General features: G+C 47.1%; 1 protein-coding gene across 8 annotated transcripts in view; it reads left to right on the forward strand.

Moving 5' to 3' along the window:
• LOC121662259 (excitatory amino acid transporter 4-like) overlaps nt 1–23,212 on the forward strand; it is a 38,814-nt gene that overhangs the window by 10,192 nt on the left and 5,410 nt on the right. For 3 of the 8 annotated variants that reach the window (XM_042023206.1, XM_042023207.1, XM_042023208.1), the window contains exons 2-10: nt 4,341–4,457; nt 14,246–14,503; nt 15,331–15,468; nt 16,281–16,485; nt 17,345–17,387; nt 17,960–18,300; nt 20,488–20,721; nt 21,758–21,952; nt 22,377–22,511. In XM_042023206.1, coding sequence (XP_041879140.1) covers nt 14,290–14,503; nt 15,331–15,468; nt 16,281–16,485; nt 17,345–17,387; nt 17,960–18,300; nt 20,488–20,721; nt 21,758–21,952; nt 22,377–22,511 — 1,505 coding nt within the window. In that variant the 5' untranslated portion in view covers nt 4,341–4,457; nt 14,246–14,289. Of the gene's footprint in view, nt 1–2,616; nt 4,458–10,143; nt 10,476–14,245; nt 14,504–15,330; nt 15,469–16,280; nt 16,486–17,344; nt 17,388–17,959; nt 18,338–20,487; nt 20,722–21,757; nt 21,953–22,376; nt 22,512–23,212 lie in introns of those variants that run through there. The other 5 variants (XM_042023212.1, XM_042023211.1, XM_042023210.1 and 2 more) reach the window with 5 other exon arrangements.

Raw genomic sequence — 23,212 nt, forward strand, 5'->3', positions numbered from 1 at the left:
GCACTTACATGAAGAAATACTATAGCTCAGGTAGGAGTAGATTTGCATCAGTGTGATCCAAACCAAAACATTTCTTTACATTTCTAAATTTTCCTAAGCTTCATGTGTGGTAAGAGTTGAAATTTTGACATTTTGTTAAAAAATAGGGCAAAAATAGATGTTGAAAGATTGGCATTTCCCATAGGAAGGAAATTCCATTATTTGAGCAGCTCTGTGAAACATGAAGGAAGTTCATTTGCAGAAAGTCTGCTAACTTGTAATGAAGGTCACAGCTGCATAATTGGACTCTGTTCCCAGGGCCAGTGAGCAATGCAGGAGACAGAATTAATACCAACCCCCAAATTAAGGTTACTGTAACAAGGAGAACAAGACTATAGAATTGCAAAATCCAGGGAAGGGAGGGCTGAAGGATTGCTTAACACACAAAGAAATCACATCTTTCCCCATGACAATTAGCAGCAGGGAATATCCCGGTGGCTTTTTACACTCCAGCAGAAAGTATCCATGTCCTAGGACAGGTCTGGGTATGGATGGTCCATATCCATCCTCCCAGTCACCACATGTTCAGTTGACAGGGCTGTCACACTTACCTGCCATTCACTACATCATGGTCCTTAAGGGGGTTTTTTCCAGCAGTTCAGAGAAATCAAGCACTTTCAAAAGGCAGATATGCTAAGTGCTTGCTGGAAGCCAGGAAAGCCATGGGACAGTGGATACAACCATCTACTTGGGTTTTGTATCCCAGCCCCGCAGCCTCAATGCCTCCTCCAGGTTGTGTGTCCAAACTGGACACGCTAACTGCATTCTAGCAGAGACTGACATGGGAGATTTACCTCATTACGAGTCAACCCTTAGCCCATTTTTAGGTGTTTTGGTTTTTAAAGATCCAATAGAAGTCAGTCTTTCTTAAAAGGCAGAGATGATAAAGGAGTTGTTCTGCTAGACCTGCAAACCTCTCCTTTAGATACACAAGCCCTTTGTAAAAATTTGTCTCTAGAGTCCTTTGCCCAGAACTTCACTTGTTTAGGACTAGAGTCTTTCCAATTTGGGCAGAGATACTGATGCCGTCTGAATTTTTACCTTTTTTCTTTTATATATTTTCTGTATTCTTTACACATATATTTGTAGCTTTGTAGTCTATTATTGTAACTTAGCTTTAGTATTTTTCTAGGCAGAAAGACAAAACAAATTCCAGGACCCCTATGCTATCTTGGTTCTCCTTAGAAACCAAGGTTGAAAACAGCTCTTTGAGACATATTTTTATAAATAGGGCCTGGTCCTTATCTGAGGGTGGAGGATTTAGAAAGTGCTAGAGCTAGGGGGGCATGACTTCATCGAGTGTACTTCTAATTGGGGGGCTCTTGTCAGATATTTCAATTTGCAAAATCTATAAAAATTGTACACGTGTCACACGGGGCAAGCATCATTGGCATTTTCCACCCAACGGACTGTGCATCTAAGGATTCTAATATAAAGGTACCCCTTTTTATCACCCTAACTGTGTCTGGCTCATATTTCCAGGACTAGAGAAAAAGGCATCAATACATACTGAGGATGCATTTAAAGACGGAATGAGTGCAAAACAAAGTGCCCTGTCCCTATGTAACATTTTTAGTCTACTTGTGGAATTAGCATAAATCATTTTGAAAGGTGTTTTGTGGAGGAAATTTCCAGGGAGCTGATTTTGGAAAGCTGTTCCAGGCTGTTTCCCATCAAGTCCTTCCTTTATCTTCAAGCAGCTGTGCAAGGATAGCATCAGAACACCCTCTGTAAGGTGACTCCATGACATGAGGTGCAGTTGTCACGTCTTTTCTCGTTGCCTCTCACAAGCTGACATTGTGAGTTTCCTTTTTACCTGTTGTCGGAAACATAGAGCATCATGTGGCCTCTGTTTGATGTGGATGATCAAGTGTGCCTGGCACTCATAGAACAAGGAGAGACTTGGGGGATTTAGCTGACCATGGGGTTTGTTCCCCAAGGATTGCCCTACCCTGGAAAGACTGTCTGGGCATCAGGCAGCTCCATCCTGAGGGAGCAGAGCTCTTCACCTCCTCCATAGCTTCAGGCTGCTGCTTTGTGTCCTATTTAATAACTCAAAGTTGTCTGGAATTTGCCACAGGTACAAGTCGAAATATAGAAGAAGTTGCCAAAGGACAAGGTTTAAGGGACTTGTCACTGCAAGTTTATGGCTTGTAAAGGCCTATGGGTGCTAACGAGGGGATTAAAAACAAGGGTAGGAATTAGCACAGATTCTAGGAGCCAAGCCGAACTTCAGGCATAGGAGGTGGAAAGGACAACCATTCACTGCTGCCTGAGGTGCAATTGGGGAATAGAACAGCATTTGAGGGGTGCTCTGCCACTCTCTGGGTAGCACCAGAAACGCATTTGTCCAGGTCAGGAGTGCTCTGGTAGAGGTCATCAGCCCCCAGCAGTAGCCAGCAGTGCTTTCAGGGGCCCTTCTGCAAGACCAGCTTCTGGCCAAGCTATGCAAGAAGTAGGGGCATGAGGAATAGGAGATGTCCTTTCTCTGGGACTGCCCCAGCAATGGCCGATGTTGTGAACCAGCAGAAGCAGGAAAGAAGATCAGCCATGTACCAGGTTGGGCTGCCACAATCTGTCTCCCTTTACCTCTGTGGCTGGACTGGCTCTCAGCCACATTTCTGCAGGAGGGTTTTGATGCGTGGTACAGGCAGAGCACACCTTTTCCTCAAACCCAGAAACATTAATTTTGGAATAAAAATATTTTCTTGTGTAGCCCATTCCAATATGTGTTTTGCTGGAAAGATGACTGAAACTTTGCAGGGTACAGTACTTGGATTTCCAGTCCCCAGTTGACACTTGCATGACCTGAGATGATGTTGAACCTTCAATAGGAAGATTAGGGCCATTAGTGCCACTTGAGCCATGGAATAGTGTGAAGACCAAGCAATTTATTTGGTTCAGAAAGTGTCCTTGTCTCCTGATGCAGCGATGGCTTGTGTGAAGCAACAAGGGAGAATGGCAGAGATAGTCAAGAACCCAGACTCCAAATGGTTCATTGAGTGAAGTCCCATCAAATTACCATCCTGATTTATGGTTGCACTCAATAATTTTGAAGTTGTTTTCAAACCTAAACAATTCTATGATCAATGTCTCAAAAAGCCAGTTGGTGCTGGGAATTGCTCTCTGTAACCTGGGCTGAAGAGGTCCAGTTCTTCTCTTCCTACAGAGCCGATGGAGACATAGGATTTGGGGGGATTTAATTTCCAAGGTCCTCTGTCAAATGAGCATGAGACTTTGGCTTTGACCTACTCCTGGATGAGTTCAAACTCTGTCACAAGCTCCCGCTGAAGACACAACGTATCAGCCTTGGTATGCCAAAGCCAGAGCACCGAGCACAACCCTACTCTGGGGCCACCTGAATTAAGGAGAAGGCTACTTTCATGAAAATCATATCATTTCATGATATGTCCATTGCGAGTCATGTATCTGGTAGGGCTAGAAACAGAGGTGCTGTTGTAACTTCGGTGCTGTGGCTTGATTTTTGAATATAATTTTTCACTCTGCCAGCATGGGCTGTGTGGTGCTCACACCTGCAACCTGACTTGTGGTTTTGACATAGTGCATTGATCAAAAATTTGAAATGTGGGACTTTTATCTAAGAAACTGCATGAGGAATCAATATTTAAGAAATCAGTCAGCAGTGGAAGTTTTGCCTGCTTCCTTGAAAGCAGAACCTGTCTCCCTGACAGCCTGTACAGCTAGTGTATTTCCTTTGCACGCTCAGTGAACTGGTTCCTCTTTATGATGTGCCTAATACATCGAAGGGAAACTGCAGCAGTCTGGCTGAGGCACAGACACATGTCTATCCCCTAAGGCTGATCTGGATAAACCACAGGGGTTGTCTGGACCTCAGAGGTCCTGGGCACACAGACTGGACCTGTGAAGGACCTGCCTGTCCAGTACTCAGCTGTTGCTGCTGGATTGATTTATGCATGCAGCCTCCCTTGTGGAAGGAACCCTTGTAAGGGGCAGGAGTGGAATGGGGATGAGATCTGTCTCTCATTTAACAGCTGCCCTGCTGTCTGTTACTGCTAACTCTTCTTGAAGCTTGTGTGGGGAGGCAGAAGAAAGTGCAAACCCACTGGTACTGTGAAACCCAGTAAGGGCTCTATGCGACCTCCTGGTGACAGGTGCTTTCTGTGCTCTGGTCTGGTGCAATCATCAAAGATTTTTTCTGTCTCCTCCTACATGCCACTCCCCCACCCCTTACTGCCATGTATCCTGAGCATATTACAGTCTTCCTTTCCTCTCTCAGGAGGTACTGCTCAGAGCTCTCTGCTAACACTGAACCTTTCTAGGGAGAAAATCCTGCTTCCTGCCTTTGAAAGAATTAAAGAACAAAACAACTCAGAATAATCCCCCAAGACGAAAACAACTCACTGCCCTCTCTGCTTGACAGCCTGCACTGGTTCCAGGTGAGTGGTTTTGTCTGTGAATCTGGATGCATGAATAAGAGTGGTGCCAGTACCAGGGGGCTGAAGCAGGGCAGGAGATTTCCTTGGGCATGTGCATGAGAGAGCGGCAAGGATAGCTCTCATCTGCTTTAGGACAGGGGTCTGCCCAGTGGAGGGTGCTCTAGAAGTGGGACTCTGTGTCCTGGGCTGGGGTCAAATGCCTGGTGAGGAGCTTGAGCGAGACAACCTTACCACAGGAGGTGGTAAGTAAGCTGGCATGAGTAGGGAGCATTGCAGGGAGTGGCACTTGTCCTTCCAGTATTGGACTTAGGCCCCAGACCCACTGCTCAGTTGGTGATCACTTTGTCATTGTAGAGCTCAGCTGGGCTGAAATTACTGCCTATTGTGATTCCTCTCCCTTTAGCTGGTGCTCTCTCACAGAGATGGGTCAGTAGCTAGGCCTTGAGCAGATCTGTTCTCCTCCTGGGCCCACTGTTGTGGTGGGAGTTGTCTGGGAGGGGGCTGGCTGACATTTTGGTATCAAAAACCACAAATGCCCTACTGAGCAGAAAGCCCTTCCAGGGGCTGCTATAGCAATGCAAAGATGGCTGAGTTGGGCTTGTGAATGGAAATTTTTGACCTAGGCTCTTTGGCTGCTCTGCTTTCAGCTTGTACTTCCCTTCCCAAGGGCAAGCAATGGGCCAGGCTGCAAAGGATCTAATAGTATGAGGGGTGAGGATGCCTGCAGCCAAGGGGGGTTCTACAAACCCTGTGAAGACAGAGATCCTGGTCCTCAGGAGTGAAAAAAAAGCCCAGCCAATAGCACAGTGGCTGGACTTAATGCTCCTGATCACAGGCACTGAGCTACTGATGGGGGGAAGTCAGGTGGGAGTGGAGACATCTACTCCTTCTTTGCCATCCTTGCAAAGACAATCCCCACAAAGCACCTCTTTTAGTCAGCTGGCAATGGGGGGACTGTAGCTTCCCACTCTGGAGTGCCCATGGTCTGCCCAAAAGCAAGTAGAACTTGAGAGCTGCTAACAGCAACTTTCAGACCACTGAGCAGAGCGACATGTCCCTTCCTTGCAAGTACTGAGCCTCCCCTCCCACCGTGTGAGGATGGGCTATTTAACTCCTCTCCCTTGGTGACCCAGCACCAGAAGTCCGCCGCGGAAAGACTGGCACAGCTTTTTCAGTGACCCCCTGCCTTGCCCTTCCATATCTGCCTAACTGTGCACAACTCTTTCCAACACCTCTCCTTCTGCAGAGATTTCTCCTTCTTCTCCCACTTAGGGTGCTTCCTTGCTGCTACCTGCAGAGACTTCCCTGACTGAAAATTCTGGTTTTGATGTTGAACATAAAGCAGAGTTTCCTTGGAGACAAGAGAAACAGTGGGCTCCAAGTGCTGATTATTTCACAGTCTGACCAGCTTTCAGCAATGAAAACTAAAAAGGGAGTTGCATTAGCAAAGGGAAGAGGGAGCCTGGAGCAGCCATCATTGAGGGGGACACCTGACATGCTTTTCCAGTGTCATCCCTTTAGCAGCATGGCTTGACCGAGTGCCACGTGCCGTGCCTGTGGCAGGGTGTGATGGTACATGCTGTACCAAACACTGCTGTCTTGGGATTATATTGCCTCTCTTCCACCAGCCCCTGGAGGCTGGTAAACCTGGGAGAGGGTTTGCGATGGGCATTCTAATTTGGCTGACTTCTGCAGTCCCAGGAGTAAAACTGGCTAATTAGATTAATCCCTTTTGTGTTCTTCTACACAGACATTAGCAATAGTGGGACAACGGTGTAAAGCAGCCCCATTTCAGTCACTGTTTCCCATCCATTTGTTCTGTGTACTGACAACTGGGCCTGTCCCAGCCAAGAGCCTGAACCCTCTGAAGAATGGAGCTCTCCTCTGCTGTGCTGGCCACGCAGATTTTTGCCTCCCTTGGGGCAGGTTATTTGATCATTGGCTGATATCTCTTGGACACATTAGCAATCAGAAAGCTGCGCCAGCATGCTGTATGAGGGCAGAGGAAGCAGGCATGGGATAACTACTGTGCTCTGCCTCATGAGAGAGCACAGCACAGGGCAAGAAGGCAGACACAGTCTTCATCTGAATTTTTTGTTACTTTTTCCAATCCCACACACCATGGCAAGACCGCTCTGTAATGCCATGTCCTGCCAGTGGTCAGGACCTCCCCCTTTCCCAGAGAAGTATCTCACAGTGGATCCACTTGACTGATGGCTCCCCCTCTACTGAGACATCCCTGGGTTCCTCACAATCTGTCCAACAGCCACAAATGGCACTTGGCTGTTTCAATGAAGCAGCATTTTCTTGTTTGTCTTTCAGTGTGGTGCAGAAGTGCTGTGCAGGGGTCAGAGGGTGAGAAGAGTGGAGAACCGACCATGTCCCCGTGCTAATTATAAATGTAGATCAGCTCCAGGACATTGCCATGGACAGGATGTGTCAGTGATGTCTGAAGTTCCGTAAAGCTTTGTCTCATATCAGCAGAAGGAAGGTCACAGCATTGCTGAGGTTGGCAGGGACCCCTGAACATCATCTAGTACAATCCCCCTGCCCAAAGCAGAGTCAGCCACAGTTGGTTCCTCAGGACTGTGTCCAGACAGCTTTTGAATATCTCCAAGGATGGAGAACCCCCCGCTAGCCCCTCTGTGCAGCCTGTCCCAGTGTTCAATCTGTCTTGCAGCAACAAAGACTCTGTTTATGCTTAAGAAGAATTTCCTGGTACTTCAATTCATGTCTGCCACCTCTCAGGTGGTCACTGTGCAACACTGAGAAAGGTCTGGCACTGAATTCTTCGCACCCTCCCTACAGGTGTACATTGATGAGACCCACCCCCCTTCTCTCCTCCAGGCTGAGCAGTCCCAGATTTCCCAGTCTTTCCTCATGGGAGATGCCCCAGTCCCTCCACCATCTCTGCAGTCCTTCAGTGGACTCTCTTCAGTGTATCCGTACTGGGAAGCCCAGATCTGGACACAGCACACCGGCTGCGGCCTCACCAGTGCTGAGTCAGAGGGGCGGGATCACCTCTCTCGACCTGCTGGCACAAGCACAGCAGAGTTTCTGGACTCTACTGCTGGTCCCACCTGGGATGTCCCGGGAGTTCTGTGGTCCCAGGGGTGATGTACCAGATGCAGGCCCTAAGAAACTGTTATTAGGGGTTTCATATTGAGTTTTGTCTGGACCATGTAAAGTAGTCAGATACATTTCCTCTTCATCCACCAGAGCCTTATTCTGACCATTACCTGGACAAAGCCAGGCCAGAGGTCTCTGCAGCTTACCCCCGTGCTCAGAACACTCGCTGCTCTGTGACCTCAGAGCTGCTGCATGTCTCTGGAATGAGGGCAGAGCTGCACATAGGCATGAAGTAGATTTATTTCCCTAGGTGTATTTTCCCTTCTTGTTACAAAGGGGTGTTAAGGCATGAGAAGCTCACGCGAAACAGAGTTGTCCCCTTCAGTTCCAGTCAAACAGCTTCTCTGCAGGCAGCAGAACTGTCTATTCTCCCTGGCAGAAACTCAGTGCATCACTGCTACACAGAACTAATCTCCTCTGGCCAGCACCACTGCCCTGACCTCTTTTGAGATGTTTTCCATGTGGAACTGTGCCCTCTCTGCAGATCTACAAGCTGTGTAGATGTGCATATGCAGATGCAACCTATCTCCTCCAGCTCCCCCCAGATCCTGCTGCCAGGTGCAGCCCTACTGCCGCAGCATTGGGCTCTGCTCTTGCCAACACTGGCACCACTCCTGTGGGGCTCTGCAGGGCTACCCCAGCACCATGGAACACGTAGACTGAGAGTCTACCTGCCTGCCCAGTGGACAGACTGGATTCGTGACCTGTGCACTTCTGAGGAAAGTCTGCCCTTCACCTCTGCTGATAGCCTGACACATGCATGCCTCAGGAGGAGCTTGCTTGTGGGCTCCCATGGATGCAAACTGTCTTAATATAGACAGTACAAAACTTTGCAGCACATGAAAAAAACTTTTAAATACTTACAGCCTACCTCTTGATGTTTGAATAACTGAGTGCAGGAACATTTCAGTGGTGACAGCTTTATAACAGTCAAACTTGGCTGGGTTTTTTCTGAAGCTGAGCCTGCACAACAAAGAAAGTAAGTCATTGAAGACTTTCACACAACTTTCCTAGAGTCTGAGTTAAATGCAAAATTTCTTCAGCAAGCAACTTGAAATTTGAAATTTCTTTTTTTTCTGTTGTTGTGATGTAGCAATATTGAAGATGTGCATATGGGTTTCCAAATATTAAAAATCTCAACAGTTTCAAGCATTTAATGTTGCAACGTGAAAGCTGTATCATTCCCACAAGTGCAATTCGTGTCTTGGCACTTTCACTTTATCACAAGACAAAGTCTGAGATTACTCTCACCCTAAATTCTGAACACAGCACTGTACCAACCACTAGGAGGAAAATTAACTCTGTCCCAGCTGCCACTTATCCTCTCAGGGATGGAATATGCTCTGTATTTTCTTCTTTGTCCCCTAATGTCTCCCAAATAATTCCTAGTACTTTTTTCTGTCAGTCTGTGGTCTTTCCAGCTTCTTTGTGAGTCACTGGAATCAAGAGTTTTTCTTTCTGTGTTTAGTGCTTTTCATTTATGTATAGAGCAGATGATTCTTCCTGCCACTTGTGAGCAGATGGACAGCTCAGCCCTCGCACACTTTCTTTTTGGACCTCACAACTGAAATCTCTTTTGGCAGCCTGTCACCACAAGTGATGATGAAAAGGGGATCTCCCCTTTCACTCCCTTTCATATCCATTGCTTTAAAAACCTTTCATACATGATCGTTGACAGAAGTTTTTTAAAAACCCTGACTAATCTGACACTGAGGCCCTATCCTTATTGATGTGGGTTTTCCTTCAACTAGATGCATTTGAAGATTGCTTTTTACTTCTCCTGCTCTCCCTACTTCTCCATTTAAACAAGCTGGTCTTTTCTCTGGGAGAGGGGCATGGACAAAGATGTGAGAGGCTGTGTGTCTTTACAGAGGCTGTAGTCAAAGATTACATTCAAGATACTATTTCAGGAAGTTTTTCTGCTGTGTACAATATTTTACTCTCAGATTCTAACCTTTTGTAGAACTTTGTGGGGCCAAAATTATACAATTTGTGAGAAGGGGAAGCAAACCTGCCCCGATGCTCCCACATTTGGCTCTCCAGCACTGTAAGTGTGCCACGGCTATCTCCAACCTCCCTTCAACCAGAATGTTAATATCTTCTGTCTTTAAAACGTGCTCATGGGAAGATGCTGCACATTGGGTGGTGCCAGCTTGTCTGATGTTGGCTGCTTTAGCACAGACAAAAGATAAAGAGGACAAATGTTCTTTAATGTCCGGTTCAAGTTGGAACAGATGCATCTCAGTTGATTTGGAGATTCCCTGTTTTCTAGCTCTTTATAAGTCCTTAAGCTCTATTGCACTCCTCCCCTCATGTTGGAAATCTCCTTGGATAGATGGGGAGATAACCATGGAAAAATCTGCAAAGAGCAGGACAAAATGTAGTGCAGAAGTCTTCCTTCCCCATTTTTCTCTTTCACCAGCATCTGACTGATACCCCTAAAATAGCCAAAATTCCTCTGTTTATGTGAAACCTCACTGCCAGGAACTAGGCATTAGTTTTGCAACACTGAACTTTCTTGCAAAATATCTTGTGCTCCCTGCTCAAGCCTTGAAGCTACCTCCAAAAATGCTCTCAAATATCTCAGTGTTTCTGGCAGAGTGGAGACTGGTGAAGCAGCCATGGATAGAGGAACCTTCACTGAGAGATCAAAGCCATCTTCTTCCTCACAAAAAGGAAAATCCAAGCCATTGACAAGAGAATTTTGGTGATTTACTGCAGCAGTCTGAGAACTTCCAGCTGATGCAAGAGAGAATATGTACACAATTCCAGACCAGCGACGCAGAGAGAATGTGCTGTGGAGGGGGCTGCTCTATTGCAAAATATGCAGATAGAAAAAGGGAGCAAGCCAGCAAGAGGGTGGGGACATCAAAGGAGCAAGATCTGCTGGTGAGTTCCTTCTGTGCAATAACTTTTGCTCTAAGAAGGTAGCTGAACACATGGTGCAACATGGGATCTAATGATTAATCCTGTATTTTCCCATATCAAGATAGAAATTTCACTTTCTTCGGACAAAAATACATTTTCCAGTGCACGTAGATGGGGAGACATCTAGAGAAAAGATTGGGTGAGTCCCTTTATATCTGTGGGTTCTGCTCTTACCTTCCCTGTACAGGAATTTCTGCCATTGCTGTGGTATGGTCCAGCTCTAAGAAAGGCAAGGTTTGGAGGAGGGGGAGCCCACATTTCCCTACTCAACATGGGTCTCCTCAGGTCACCAGAGCAAATGAGAAGTCTGGTTTGTGTGTAGAAAGTCTGTCGTGGCTGATTTCAGAGCCATCAATGTGACTTTTCTCTTCACTGAACAGTTTGGAGCTTTCCACATCAAAGTAAGGCAGCACTTCACATTACCAATGTGTGCTGGATCGTTTGATGAAGAGTGAGTGGTTTGGGAGTAAGAAAAAGAGTGTCTGGAGTTTGAAACTTTCTCTGATGGTTCTCCTTTTGGAAGTGATTGCCTCAGGTGGTAATCTGTTCTACTGTAGGAAGCCTCATGGCATCCCTGCTGACTTGGAAGCAAGCCAATGCTATTCTAATCCACAAGAAAGGTGTGAGGGAAGACACAAAGAACTACAGATCTGTGAGTCTAATGTCAGTTTCTAGAAAAATTATGGAGAAGGTCCTACTGAATACTACTGAAAAGCATTTGAAGAATAATGCAGTCTTCAACACGGGTTCACAGAGGAAAAATCCTCTTTAACCAGTTTGATTTCCTTCTAGGTTGAGGTCACATCCCAAGCTGACAAAGGGAAGGTGGCGCATCCAGTTTTCCTGGCTTTTAGTGAGGCTTTTGATACTGTCTCTCACAGCATCCTTCTGGACAGCTGTCCAGCTGTGGGAGAGGTGAGCTGATGGTGTGCAGTGTGAAGATCCCGCTGGATGGCAGGGCTTGAATGGTTGTAGTGAATGGGGCTGTGTCTGGCTGGTGAGCAGTCACTGGTGGTGTCCTTGGGGCTTAACCCTGGCGCCAGTACTGTTCAGTATTTTGATCCATGATCCAGATGCAGGAATTGAATATCCCATTAGCAAGCTTGCTGACAATACCAAATTGGGAGGTGCTGTTGACTTTCTTGAGGAACAAGAGGCCTCAAAGAAGAATTTTGATGGATTGGAGCATTGGGCTATCTCAGGCATGAAATGGAAGTAGTCCAAGTGCTGTTTTCTGCGGCTGGGAGGGAGTAACACTGGATGCAAGTCTAAATGGGAGAGGAGTGGCTGACAAGCAGAGGGGGACCTGGGGGTGCAGATTGGCAGCGGGCTCAAGAGGAGTGAGCAGTGTGCCCAGGTAGCTGAGAGGGCAAATTGCATGCTGGAGACATCACATATAGCATGACCAGCAGGTCCAGAGAGGGGACTATCCCATAGCAGTCAGCATTGCTGCAGCCTCACATGGAGCACTGTGTGCAGGGCTGGGCCCCAACATTGAAGAAGGATGTGAAGGTCCTCAGACATGTCCAGAGGAGGGGAATGGAGGGTGAACCTTCTTGTGAAGAGCTGGAAGGCATGTCCTACAAGGAGCAGCTGAGGACTCTGGGCTTTCCCTTCAGAGAAATGGAGGTTGAGAAGCATTGCTTTCTGCAGCTTCCTGAGGAGGGAATGTGGAGAGGGAGGTGCTGGACTGTTCTCTCTGGGATCCAAGGACAGCACAACTGGGAATGGTCCAAAGTCGTGCCAGGGGAGGATCAGACTGGACATTAGGAAGCATTTGAATGCCCAAGCAACAGGACAAGGAGTAATGGCCTGAAACGAAACCACAAAACGTTCCACCTCAACGTGAGGTAGCACTTCTTTACATTGAAGGTGGCAGAGGACTGGAACAGCTGCTCAGGCAGGTCATGGAGTCTCCCTCTGGAGACATTCAAACCACCTGGGTGTGTTCCTGTGTCACCTGTTCTGGGTTATTTGTTCAACTCTAAATCTGCAAGGCTATAAATGATACAAGTTTATTGTGGGGCACAAGGGGATTGAATTAAGTTTCTAAACCTACTGTCAGGTTCAGGAGGCACAATCTTAATATACTGAAAGAATCTTGCAATTTCTTTTTCTCATGTGTAGCTGTGAAAAGCAGGACTGGCAGTGAGAAGAAGGAAGACAGGCAAAGTTTTCACACAGTCTGGTGTGTATTGTCTCCATCAGCAGATAAAAGTGGGGTGGTATAGTAAGGAATGGAATGCTTGATCAAGCTGGAATGAATGGATCAAAATGCATGGAATGCTGTTTGCTGATCCAAAAGCTGGGGTGACCACAGCAGCACTGCAAGGTTTCTGCAGCAAATACCCATCATGTTTGCCAGTGGCCTTTGCGCAGCTTAGCTTTGGGAGGGCTTCGGGTGACTTGGCTGGGCCACCTCAGGTGTGTCTCTCCTGTTCTGAACTTCATGAAGGCATTAGCATCTATACAAACATACCTTCTCTCAGAATGGAGGTTTTTCTCCAGCTTCCATGCACATGACCTTGCAATCTTGTACCACGAAGCAGCTCCTCTTTAAGGCAATGTCTTCAGTTCGTGATAGGCATTTATCTGGGTCCAGATGGAAGATACTAGGTGTGTAATTTATAGAGAATATAGTCTCATTTGTGAGGGCTTCTTTGATTTAAATTTAGGATTACAAATGGACTAGCTCTTAATTTGACTTGCAACACCAAAGAAGGTCTTCCAGCACTTGCTGATGTGCTAAGGTGACTTTTTTCTTCTTTGGTTTCATTTAGGATTGTACTATCTTTGCAAACTCTTGGGAACAAGAATCATTTTCAGACCTTCCTTCTGTCAAGGCACAGCAACAGAAGGAAAATGGCACCTGCATAGTCAGGCAATAATCTTCCTCATTATGAGAACTGTTGGGTGGCTGGTGCCTTCTAGCACTCTAGAGACTGGTTTGCCTGTGTAGCTCCCTTGTTCTTTTTTTCTGAGGAATATGGAAATAACAGTAAAAAAGTACAGTAGACTGTCCAGGTCTTGCAGCCAGTTGGTAATGGAGCAGCATTTGTTCTTTATTTATCTCTTCGGAGTAGGTTTGATTTCAGTCTTATGAACTGAACTTATGAAGGCAGAACATCAGGTTAATCCCGTCAGTGGAGTTTGAAAAGAGATACTACTTGGAACTCCTGTTGTGTTTCAAAGGAAAGTCAGTAAATAAAGTGTTATCCTCAGGCTCCATGGAAAGCAAGGGGGTAATGTTCCTTTCTACAGAAACAGCCAGCGCCACTCACTGTCATGGGGAAAGTTGTTGTGGTAGGGACCTGTCCACCTTGGAGGTATGTCAGAAATGTTGTTTGCTGCTTGGTTTTGTTTGGAAGAGTTTGTATATGGGAAAGGGGTTTATTGCCAGGTGAGAAAAATAAATTCCATTCCAAAGTGCTCAAACTCCTGAGTGGCTGTGGAGCCCTTTCTGGCTGCCCAGGCCAACATAAGCCACTCCTCAGTGCAGGCTGGGTGCTGTAGAGGCCAGAGCTTCTCTAGAGGCACCAAAGCAGTAGTGACAAGACCCTGGCAGTCCTTTAGATAGCCTTCCCCAAGGTCTGCTCCTTGTAGATGGTCAGAGGAGCTCATTAATCAACTTTAAATAAACCTTCCTAAGCAGGCCCCAGGGAAATGACCTAAAGACAAAGGCAAGATGTGCCACAGCTTATGCTTTCCTGCCTGTTCTTCTCCCTGGCCAGGGTAGGCAGAGCTGTGCCTGGAGGACTGAGCAGCTGTGCTGACCATGAGTGAGCAGAGCCATGTCAACAGCCTGTTCCTCAATGAGGATGCAGCCAAGCGGCTCCACGCCGACAGCCGGGTGCAGCGGTTCCGGCAGGCTGTGCAGAAGCGGGCGGCGCGGGCCAAGAAGCGGATGCACAGCATCACTGCTGAGAGTGCTAAAAGCTTCTTCAGGAGAAATGCCTTTGTCCTCTTCACCATTGCTGCGGTCCTACTAGGTACGGAGCTGGTGGCAACACCAGGCACCATTTATAAATATGGGGAAATGTTTGTTTATTTTACAAAGATTTTATTTTATGGGATGACAGCTCAAAGTGCTGCCACATCATGAGTCCTTTTGTGTGCAAGAACAAGAGGCCCCACAGAGAGTGTGTTTGTGGGAGGGAGTCCTTGTTGATCCTTTCTGGCTGCAGTATAGAAACAGTCTACAACAGAAAGAGTTTGATGGTCCAACTCAACCAATTCTTGTACAAATCATCCCGGTTTCTTCAGAGGCATCTTGTGAGTGCAGCTGTAGGCACAAGGACTTTTCTGATTCCTCCCACAGCTTTAGCCTGACAAGACCAGAACCGCTGCAAATGGCCATGATACAATGCACACCAAATCTGCTTAGCACATAGCAGGTTGTCCCTAGCTTTTGATCCAGGCTATATGTCTCTAACTGGCTGAACTCAGCTTTAAGAGGTGGGTAGACAGAGAATCTGAACTGTGTAGCCACACTTATTTTAGTCTGGGAGATCATGTCTCTCATCACAGCATTTTGTATTCATGAGCTTCTTGGGAACAGACTCTAGAAGAGCAACAGACAGGGAACAAGGAGACCTGTGGTTTCGCACAAGGCTCCTGTGCACATAAATATGTCAGAGGGAGAGAGAGCATACAGTAAAAACTGGATCACAGCCTTTTAGAAAATGAGCATTTGTTCCTTTGGGAAGAGGAGGAGCTGGCAGTAGATGAGAAAGAGAAAAGCTGCACTGTAGGACTGAGGGACAGACCACTGGATCACACTGACACACTTCCATTCTCATCCCTTGCTGATCCACAGGGATTATCCTGGCCTTCTCCCTCCGGCCCTACCAGCTGACCTATCGCCAGATCAAGTATTTCTCCTTCCCCGGCGAGCTGCTGATGCGTATGCTGCAGATGCTGGTTCTTCCTCTCATTGTCTCTAGCTTGATTACAGGTGAGAAGTGCTTTCTGCTGCTTTCAGCCAAGACAATGGGCAGCAAAGCTGTTGTTCGGGTACCTCTTCGTGACCCAGCTGGAGGTGCTTGGATTAGCCTGGCTAGTAGTGACAAGCCCAAACCTACAGCCATAGTGAACATGATCCACACTGAGACCCCTGCTGGCTCAGTAGTGGCACAGAGAAGCAGAAGACCTTGTGCTTTCTCAGAAGACCAGGGAGAACACAATGCTGTGGTTCCAATGCCCAGCACTTCAGCATTAACAAGGATTTTATCCTACATAACCTCAAATGTCTCCAAGTTTGTTCCCCAAATCAACTTCAGGTTTCCTCCAGCCTAGAGAAGGTTAATTTATGTCAGTCCAAAAGGGTTGAAGTTGATCACCGGCTAGAGGGCTTGTTTCACCCAGATCCTCAAGGAAGACATGACAGACAGCCAAGCTTTCAGACAGCAGAAGGGACTGCAAGGTGTTCCACCTGCGGAAACATCCCACCATTAGGGACTGAAAGGCCCAATGTACTAGGAGAGGATTATTTCCCTTCTGAGAGGTTTAAAAGAAAATTGCTACATTTCTAAATGCGGCCTAAGATCCACCAATGCTATGCTTCTTCATGACCACAAGCCACATTCTTCCATATCAACATCATCCTGGAACTCCAAATTCTGTCCCTTGTAGGCTGTGCTTCCTAGAGACCCTAGCTCCCTGTCCAACTCATGCATGTACCTTGCACCCTTTGAATCTTCCTCAAGCTTTCCCTTTCTCTCTAAGATGATAGGCTTCCTCACCTTGTCTCTCTATGTGACACCCCAGGAATGGCCTCACTGGATAGCAGAGTCTCAGGGAAGATGGGGATGCGGGCTATCATCTACTACATGGTAACCACAATCATAGCTGTCTTCATCGGCATCTTCATGGTGATCATCATACACCCAGGAAAAGGATCTAAGGACAAACTTCACCGGGAAGGCAGTATTGAGCAGGTGCAGACCACAGATGCCTTCATGGATTTGGTGAGGTAGGTGAACAAGATGGTCTCATGTTGAGACCGTATCAATGAGATTACATTCCTCCATGGAGTGTCCTTTTGAAGTATCACAGCTTTAGGCATTTAATCTTAGGGAAAGAGGTTAATGGCTGAGTCTTGGCAAGTCTACTACTTCTAGCCTAGTCTAGTGAACTAGCTTTGTCACTCCGAGACTGAGTGCTTGGCCCGGAGTCCAGCCCTTCTCCAGAGATATTAATGTAAAGGTCAAGGTGTGCTCAACAAAACAAGTAATGAAAACTACCAGTGGCTACCTACCTTTCAGAAATTCACCCAGCAAAGGCTACTCCAAATATCCATCTTCAATGACCAAAGGAAATCAAGGAAGTGGTTCCCAAGGCATTGCCTCTTCTTCCCTTGCTGTGACCTTTCTCAGTGAATTGCAAAGCTGTACCATCTCAAGTGGTATAAAGGCATGTTTGTGAGGTACAGGATAACAGAGAGCTCAAATGACAGCTGTAGAGGTGAGACTGAGAGCAAGGCAGTGTATTAAACAGTTGTAATATATTGTTTCAAGGCTTGGTTGGGTTTGCTGATGGTTTTACAACGTAACTACATACGAGGACGGTATGTGTGTCATCTCTTTCCACACACCTGAATAAACTTCTGGAGTCTGAAAACATGCAGTGGGAGTCTGACAAGATGCAAGAGGTGCTAGGTCCACATCAGTGTATTCCCTTCTTCTGTCAGTCAGATCAAAAAGGGCTTGAGTAGACATTGTGAAAGCTGTGACCTCAGACACTGCCCCAGGACAAAGAAGTTGGCCAGGAAGCCCATGTTTTCTTCCTAGTTCAACAGGACAATAACTCTTTCCATGTTTTATCTACTGCAGGAATATGTTCCCGCCCAACCTGGTAGAAGCCTGCTTCAAACAGGTATGAAATCTCATCTCTGTGCCCTGTGCCCTCGACCGTGGTCCTATCTACTTCTCTGAGGGATGGAATAGTACTTTATTCCCCAGGTCTGACTTCTGCAGGAAGCACTGCAGATGTTAGTCTGTATTATAGCATCCCCCATGCAAGCTTTTCAAACTGTCTGTAGATGGGAGCTTCAACCTCCATCCCATCCCACAGAGGCAGGAAGGGTTTGCATGATCTCAGGTAGCAGGCTTGGCCTGGCAGTGATATGGAGCAGAGTCTCCAAGAAGCTGTCTCTTCTGCAGTGCTAGTGCCCTTAGAAGCAGCACAAAGGGTTCTCAGAGAAGCCAGAATATCTCAGTCCTAGCAACATGAGATGCTTTTGACCTCCCCCTCTATGAACTTTCTGAACTTTCTGATGAAAGCACTACACTGGGGACCTTAAGAACAGGCAAAGCAAGTTTCCCACACAGGTCAACAGCAACTTGCAGTACTGTCTTTTCTTTAAGAAGGGATGTAAGAGCCTAGCATGTGTCCTGAGCAACTGAACTAGGACCTGTAGGTGCATCTGATAATCTGTGTCTTTTCAGTACAAGACGCAGTACAGCACCAGGGTCTTCACCAGAACCATCCTCCACAGCAGCAATGTCACAGCAGGTGTGGCAACCACTCAGATCCCTGTGCCTGAGAATTTCACCAGCATCATGGAGAACGTCACTCATGCCCTGGGAACCATCTCCGAGGTGCTGACCTTTGAAGAAGTCATTCCCATCCCGGGCTCAGCCAATGGGGTGAACGCGCTGGGGCTGGTAGTGTTCTCCATGTGCTTCGGTTTGGTGATCGGCAGCATGAAGCAGAAGGGACGGGCCCTGCGGGAGTTCTTTAACTGCCTCAACGAAGCCATCATGAGGCTGGTGGCCATTATCATCTGGTGAGGAGCACGGCCGGTTGGAGCAGGAGGTCTGCAGGTGCAGTTTCCATTGACATGATGAGAAGTGGGGTAGCTTTAAGGATTTCATGCACAAGACAGGAAAAGCAGATTGGCACAGCTCTACTTTGGCTCCATCAAGCTGGAGGGAAAAGTCTGGATGGGATATTTGTTCACATTTCATTTCCTGTTCTTTTTGTTTTTACCTTAGAAATATCAGGTACACCAGGACTTGCTTTTCTTGAGGTTTCTGGAAACATCCTTGGAAGACCAGAGAGCTGGAGTGGAAGATCTCTTAGCCTTACCAACAGGAGTAGGGTGTGAGGCTTTCTCACCAAAAGCTTTCCTTCCAGCTGTGTTCCAGGAGTCTGACTTAGCTATGAATCCCAGTAACCCCTTGCTACCTTCCTGCTTTCAGGGTGGCAGCGGTATGCAGTAATGCAATAGCTCTGAGAGCTGAGCTGGGTTGAGAGGATCAGCTCAAAGTTACTGCCTTTCAGTTTGAGGTCTCCCAGATCCCGATGCCTCTGGAGCTCAGCTGCTCACTGCTCTCTGTGTAAGGCTGCCTATGACACGTGATCCAGACAAACAAGGTATTGCTGAGACAAGTCTAATCTAGAAGGCAGAATTTTACCAAATCTTGTTATTTTAAGCTTTTTACCCAGTTAGGGGTCAAAGTTTTGTCAGGTCCTGCAAAAGAGGACAGATGCAAGTCTGGAAAAATACACACAAATGTCTGACAGGGAAGAAATCTGTCAGCCCGACACCCTCTCCCATTTTGGATCACTCCAGCTTTCTTTCCTTGGTCTTGTAAGTCATAGTCTTGTATCTCAGAGAAAAATCCTGAGCACAGCAGGACAGGCCTTACAGAAAAAGGCACAAAGGGGAAGAATATGTCTGAGCTCATAGCAGATGTTGGGAAGCCCCACGCCCCTGGGATCTTTTACTCCATGTCTGAACCAGAACTTGGGGCTTTGCTTTCCTAAGAAGAGGTAAGACTTGCCTGAGGGCACAGAAGGGAGAGCATGAGCACAGTGGAACAAGTAGAGCTGCACACTATTCCAGAGACCTTCAACACCCCTCCTTAAACCTCCCTTTAGATGAAGGAAGGCAGGGTGTTTAGTATAGAACACTGGTTACACTTGGGAGACTGCCTGTGCATGCCTTCCTGTAGCCACAATCTGCAGACCATCTCCCAGGAGCTTGTTTTTCCTGGGAAGATCTGGTCACTGGCTGCAGCCAAGGATGTGTTCTAATAGGAAGGTCAGAGGAAATGAAATATTTATTAAATCCTTTCCTGAAACTTTTCCAAACCTCCCAGGCTAAGCTGGAGTTTGGCATGTGGACCTCTGCGCCTTGTGCATGAGTTGCATGTGAGTTCTTGAGCTGCGGAGGCCCAGCCCTGAGAGGTGTGGCCATGGAGCTGGAATTTTCTTTGGTCTGGTTATTATATTAGTGCCCATGATTCTCTCCATATCTGTCTTATGTCTTTTTTGTGGAGTCTCACTGCTGCTTGTCAGCTGCATTGTTATGGGGGGGGGGGGGGCGCGCAAGACACAAGGAATGGAAAAGATAGCAGAGTACCTCAAAATGGGGTTTTAGACAAGCCACGGCTGCTTTTACAGGTGTTGGTGTGCCCAGTCCTTGTTACACCAGATCTGGAATCCCTAGATGTTCATATTCCTTAAATGTGAGCATCTGAAGACAGCAAGGCTGATATCCCAGAGCCTATAGGATGCTCTTGCTTTACTCCCTGATTCCCTGTTTCTCCTGTACTTTCCTGTGCCTCTCAGGGGAAAAAAACCACATTCTCAGCCCAAGCTCTGTTAGGAAAGGAAGGGACTCCGAAGGTTTCTCTACATAACCTTCCTCATCAATTCTACAAGGAGTATTGTAGAAATGTAAAAAACCCAAAAGGAGGAGGAAACCACCAGTGCCCAAGCTGCGTGCACAACAGAGTGCTGTGGTCCCCAGGCATGCACCAAGAGCTGATTTTTGACCATGGGATGAACAAGTCCCAGCTCTCTCCAGGTTTCTAGAAAAGAAACCAGCAGTATCATCCAGTGATTAGGCTCAATGAGCACTTATGGTATGCTAGCTTATTGAGGATTTATCCAGACAGCATGCGTTAAAGCTGGTGTGAAAGTGTGGGAGCCAGTCCTGAACATCGGCCTTGTATTTCTGTCACAGGTATGCTCCAGTTGGGATCATGTTTTTAATTGCGGGCAAAATCCTGGAGATGGATGACCTAGCAGTGATGGGAGGCCAGCTGGGGATGTACACGCTCACTGTCATCGTTGGACTCCTCATTCATGCCCTTTGCATCCTGCCCCTGCTCTACTTCATTGTCACTCACCGAAACCCCTGGGCATTCATTGCAGGGCTCCTGCAGGCTCTCATCACAGCCCTGGGCACCTCCTCCAGGTACGATGGCTGCGTAGGAGTGGGGTTGGGGTTGATGTAGATACCGCACCTCAGCACTTCACTGCTCTCAATGCAGCACTGTGGTCTCACCATTTCTAGCACTAGCGGCTTTTTGCAGTGGACGAGCCAAACTCATTTGGGAGTGGGAAGGTTCCCACTGTCCTGCTCAGGAGCCCTAGTCACATGACCAGCTCTGACCATCACTGAATGGCCCATATTCCTCCTGACCAAACACGAGGGTGATTTTGCTTACCACTGAAATGCTGAACTCAGGACAAATATCAAATCCTTCTGCATTATTCCACATGCACATACCTCTCACACACATGTACTTGCACACATTTTCACATCTCTCTCTCCCAGGCACATAGACTATATGCAGCTGTCACTAAACCTCACAGAGACATGGGCAAAGGCATCAACACTGGTATGTTCAATGACTCACACTGCTATGTCACACAGCCAAAGCAAGGGATGGTAGGTAACTGTTGTTTCACTGAGTGCTATGTTTCTTGTTGTATTCGTTTCCTGGCAAGCACATAACAGGCTCTTCCACATACATTCTCATACCAAAACACATAGCATTTTTTTCTGTTCATGTTCTCTTTCAGAAACAGTTCTTTGCTTTCTCTGCCAGATATATTCTCAAACATGTCATTCTTGTCTTATGGACTGAGAGGGGTGAGAAAGGGCTCAAGCTTTTTTAATAGCAGAAAAAGGAGTTCTGGTCTTGAGGGTCTGCCCTGTGTACCCTGAATCCTCCTTCTTTTGGTGTTATACCGGCATCATCAGCCTCAGGGTTATACAGCCCCTGTCCCAACCCCCTGAGGAAAGCCATGTCTGAATGTGCAACTGCAGCGTGCATCATATCTGAGGAAGCCTTGTTTAGACTGTTCTTTCTCCTAGCAGCTTCTGGCCTCTGGCTCACATGGCAGGGTGAAAAAGCAGGTGGGTAAGGTCATAAACCAGGCAGAGGCTTAGTCCTTCTTACAAAGTCAGCACACATGCAATTCATGTGGTTTTGTATTTGTTTCAGCTCAGCAACTCTGCCCATAACCTTCAGGTGCCTGGAAGAAAACAATGGTGTGGACAGGCGCATCACGAGGTTTGTACTGCCTGTGGGAGCCACAATTAACATGGACGGCACTGCCCTGTACGAGGCCCTTGCAGCCATCTTCATTGCACAAGTCAACAACTATGAACTTGACTTTGGGCAAATCATCACAATAAGGTGACTTTTGAAAGAGTTTTGGGACTACAGAAAGGGTTTCAGTTTTGTTGGCTTATCTGAGGTGTGATCAGGTTCCTCTTTTGCTCAGAAGATGCAATTAGTATGCAAAAGTATGGGAAAGAAGGGTTGTACTACAGCTCCAGGTGTCAAAGCACATATGGACACCATGTCTTTGAGGCTCCACTTGAGCCCTTTTGCATGTCCAGGTCTTAGGAAAAGCTGTGGTGCGCGGTCTGTTATGAGGGGGTGTCTGGCAGGGGCAGCCTGGCATTGTGTTGATGTCCCATGTGCCACAATCCTTCTTGGTGACCAGGGCAGAAAGGCTGCCAAGACGATGAGTTTGAGCTACTTCCTGACATTTCTGAAAATGCAACCACCTCTCTTCTTCCCTTTGCTGATAGCTCTGCTTTCCTGTTCCCTCCAGCATCACTGCCACAGCAGCCAGCATCGGAGCCGCAGGTATTCCCCAGGCAGGACTGGTGACAATGGTTATAGTGTTGACATCAGTGGGGCTGCCTACTGAAGATATTACACTGATCATCGCTGTGGACTGGTTTCTGTAAGTTCCTTGCTCAGCAGGCATGCACTGCTGTGCACTCCTGCCAGTGCTTACAGACCTCACCTGTATTCCCAATGTCTCTGCTAAAAGCAGGCGCAGTAGCCTGTACCACTAAGCTTAAAACATGCCTCTATCCATCAGACCTTTGCACAGTAGCCCTCTCTGCCCATGCTGGAGTTTTCGCCATGTGCTTCAGTGACCCAAGGGATCAGAGGTTGCTTGCTGATCAGCCTGGTGACCAAACAGAATGTCCTCCATTTTCTTTATCTTTAAATGAACCCAGAAATTATCTGCAGAGTCATAGGGAAAGGTTGTGCCAATAATAGGCAAATCCACACTACAGAATGATAGTTCTGGGTTACCAAACACTGAAAGAGGGATGAGACTGGGCTGTACAAAGTTGAAGAGTGTTTAGATGGGTGCAGCTACTCAGCCACACTGCTACATTTCAGCTTTCTTTCCTTTTTAAATAAAATCACTTGGGACCAGTGATTTTATAGGAGTGCTCTTAGGAACCAGACTGAAGAATGCATTTGTGCACAGTCCCACCTCTCTGTCTTCTCAAACACCAAAATCCTGACAGATGGATACACTGTCAGTGTTTCCTCTGTTCTTCTGTATCTTGTATTGCTGGTTTGTAGCCAAAGCAACCAAAATCTGCTTCCAGCCATGGCTGACCAGTTGGAAACAGTTTTGCCCAA

This window comes from Corvus kubaryi, unplaced genomic scaffold, assembly GCF_017639235.1.
Source record: "Corvus kubaryi isolate FWS band 111438036 unplaced genomic scaffold, C.kubaryi_AGA036_p1.0 37241, whole genome shotgun sequence".
In the NCBI taxonomy this organism is placed as follows: domain Eukaryota; kingdom Metazoa; phylum Chordata; class Aves; order Passeriformes; family Corvidae; genus Corvus; species Corvus kubaryi.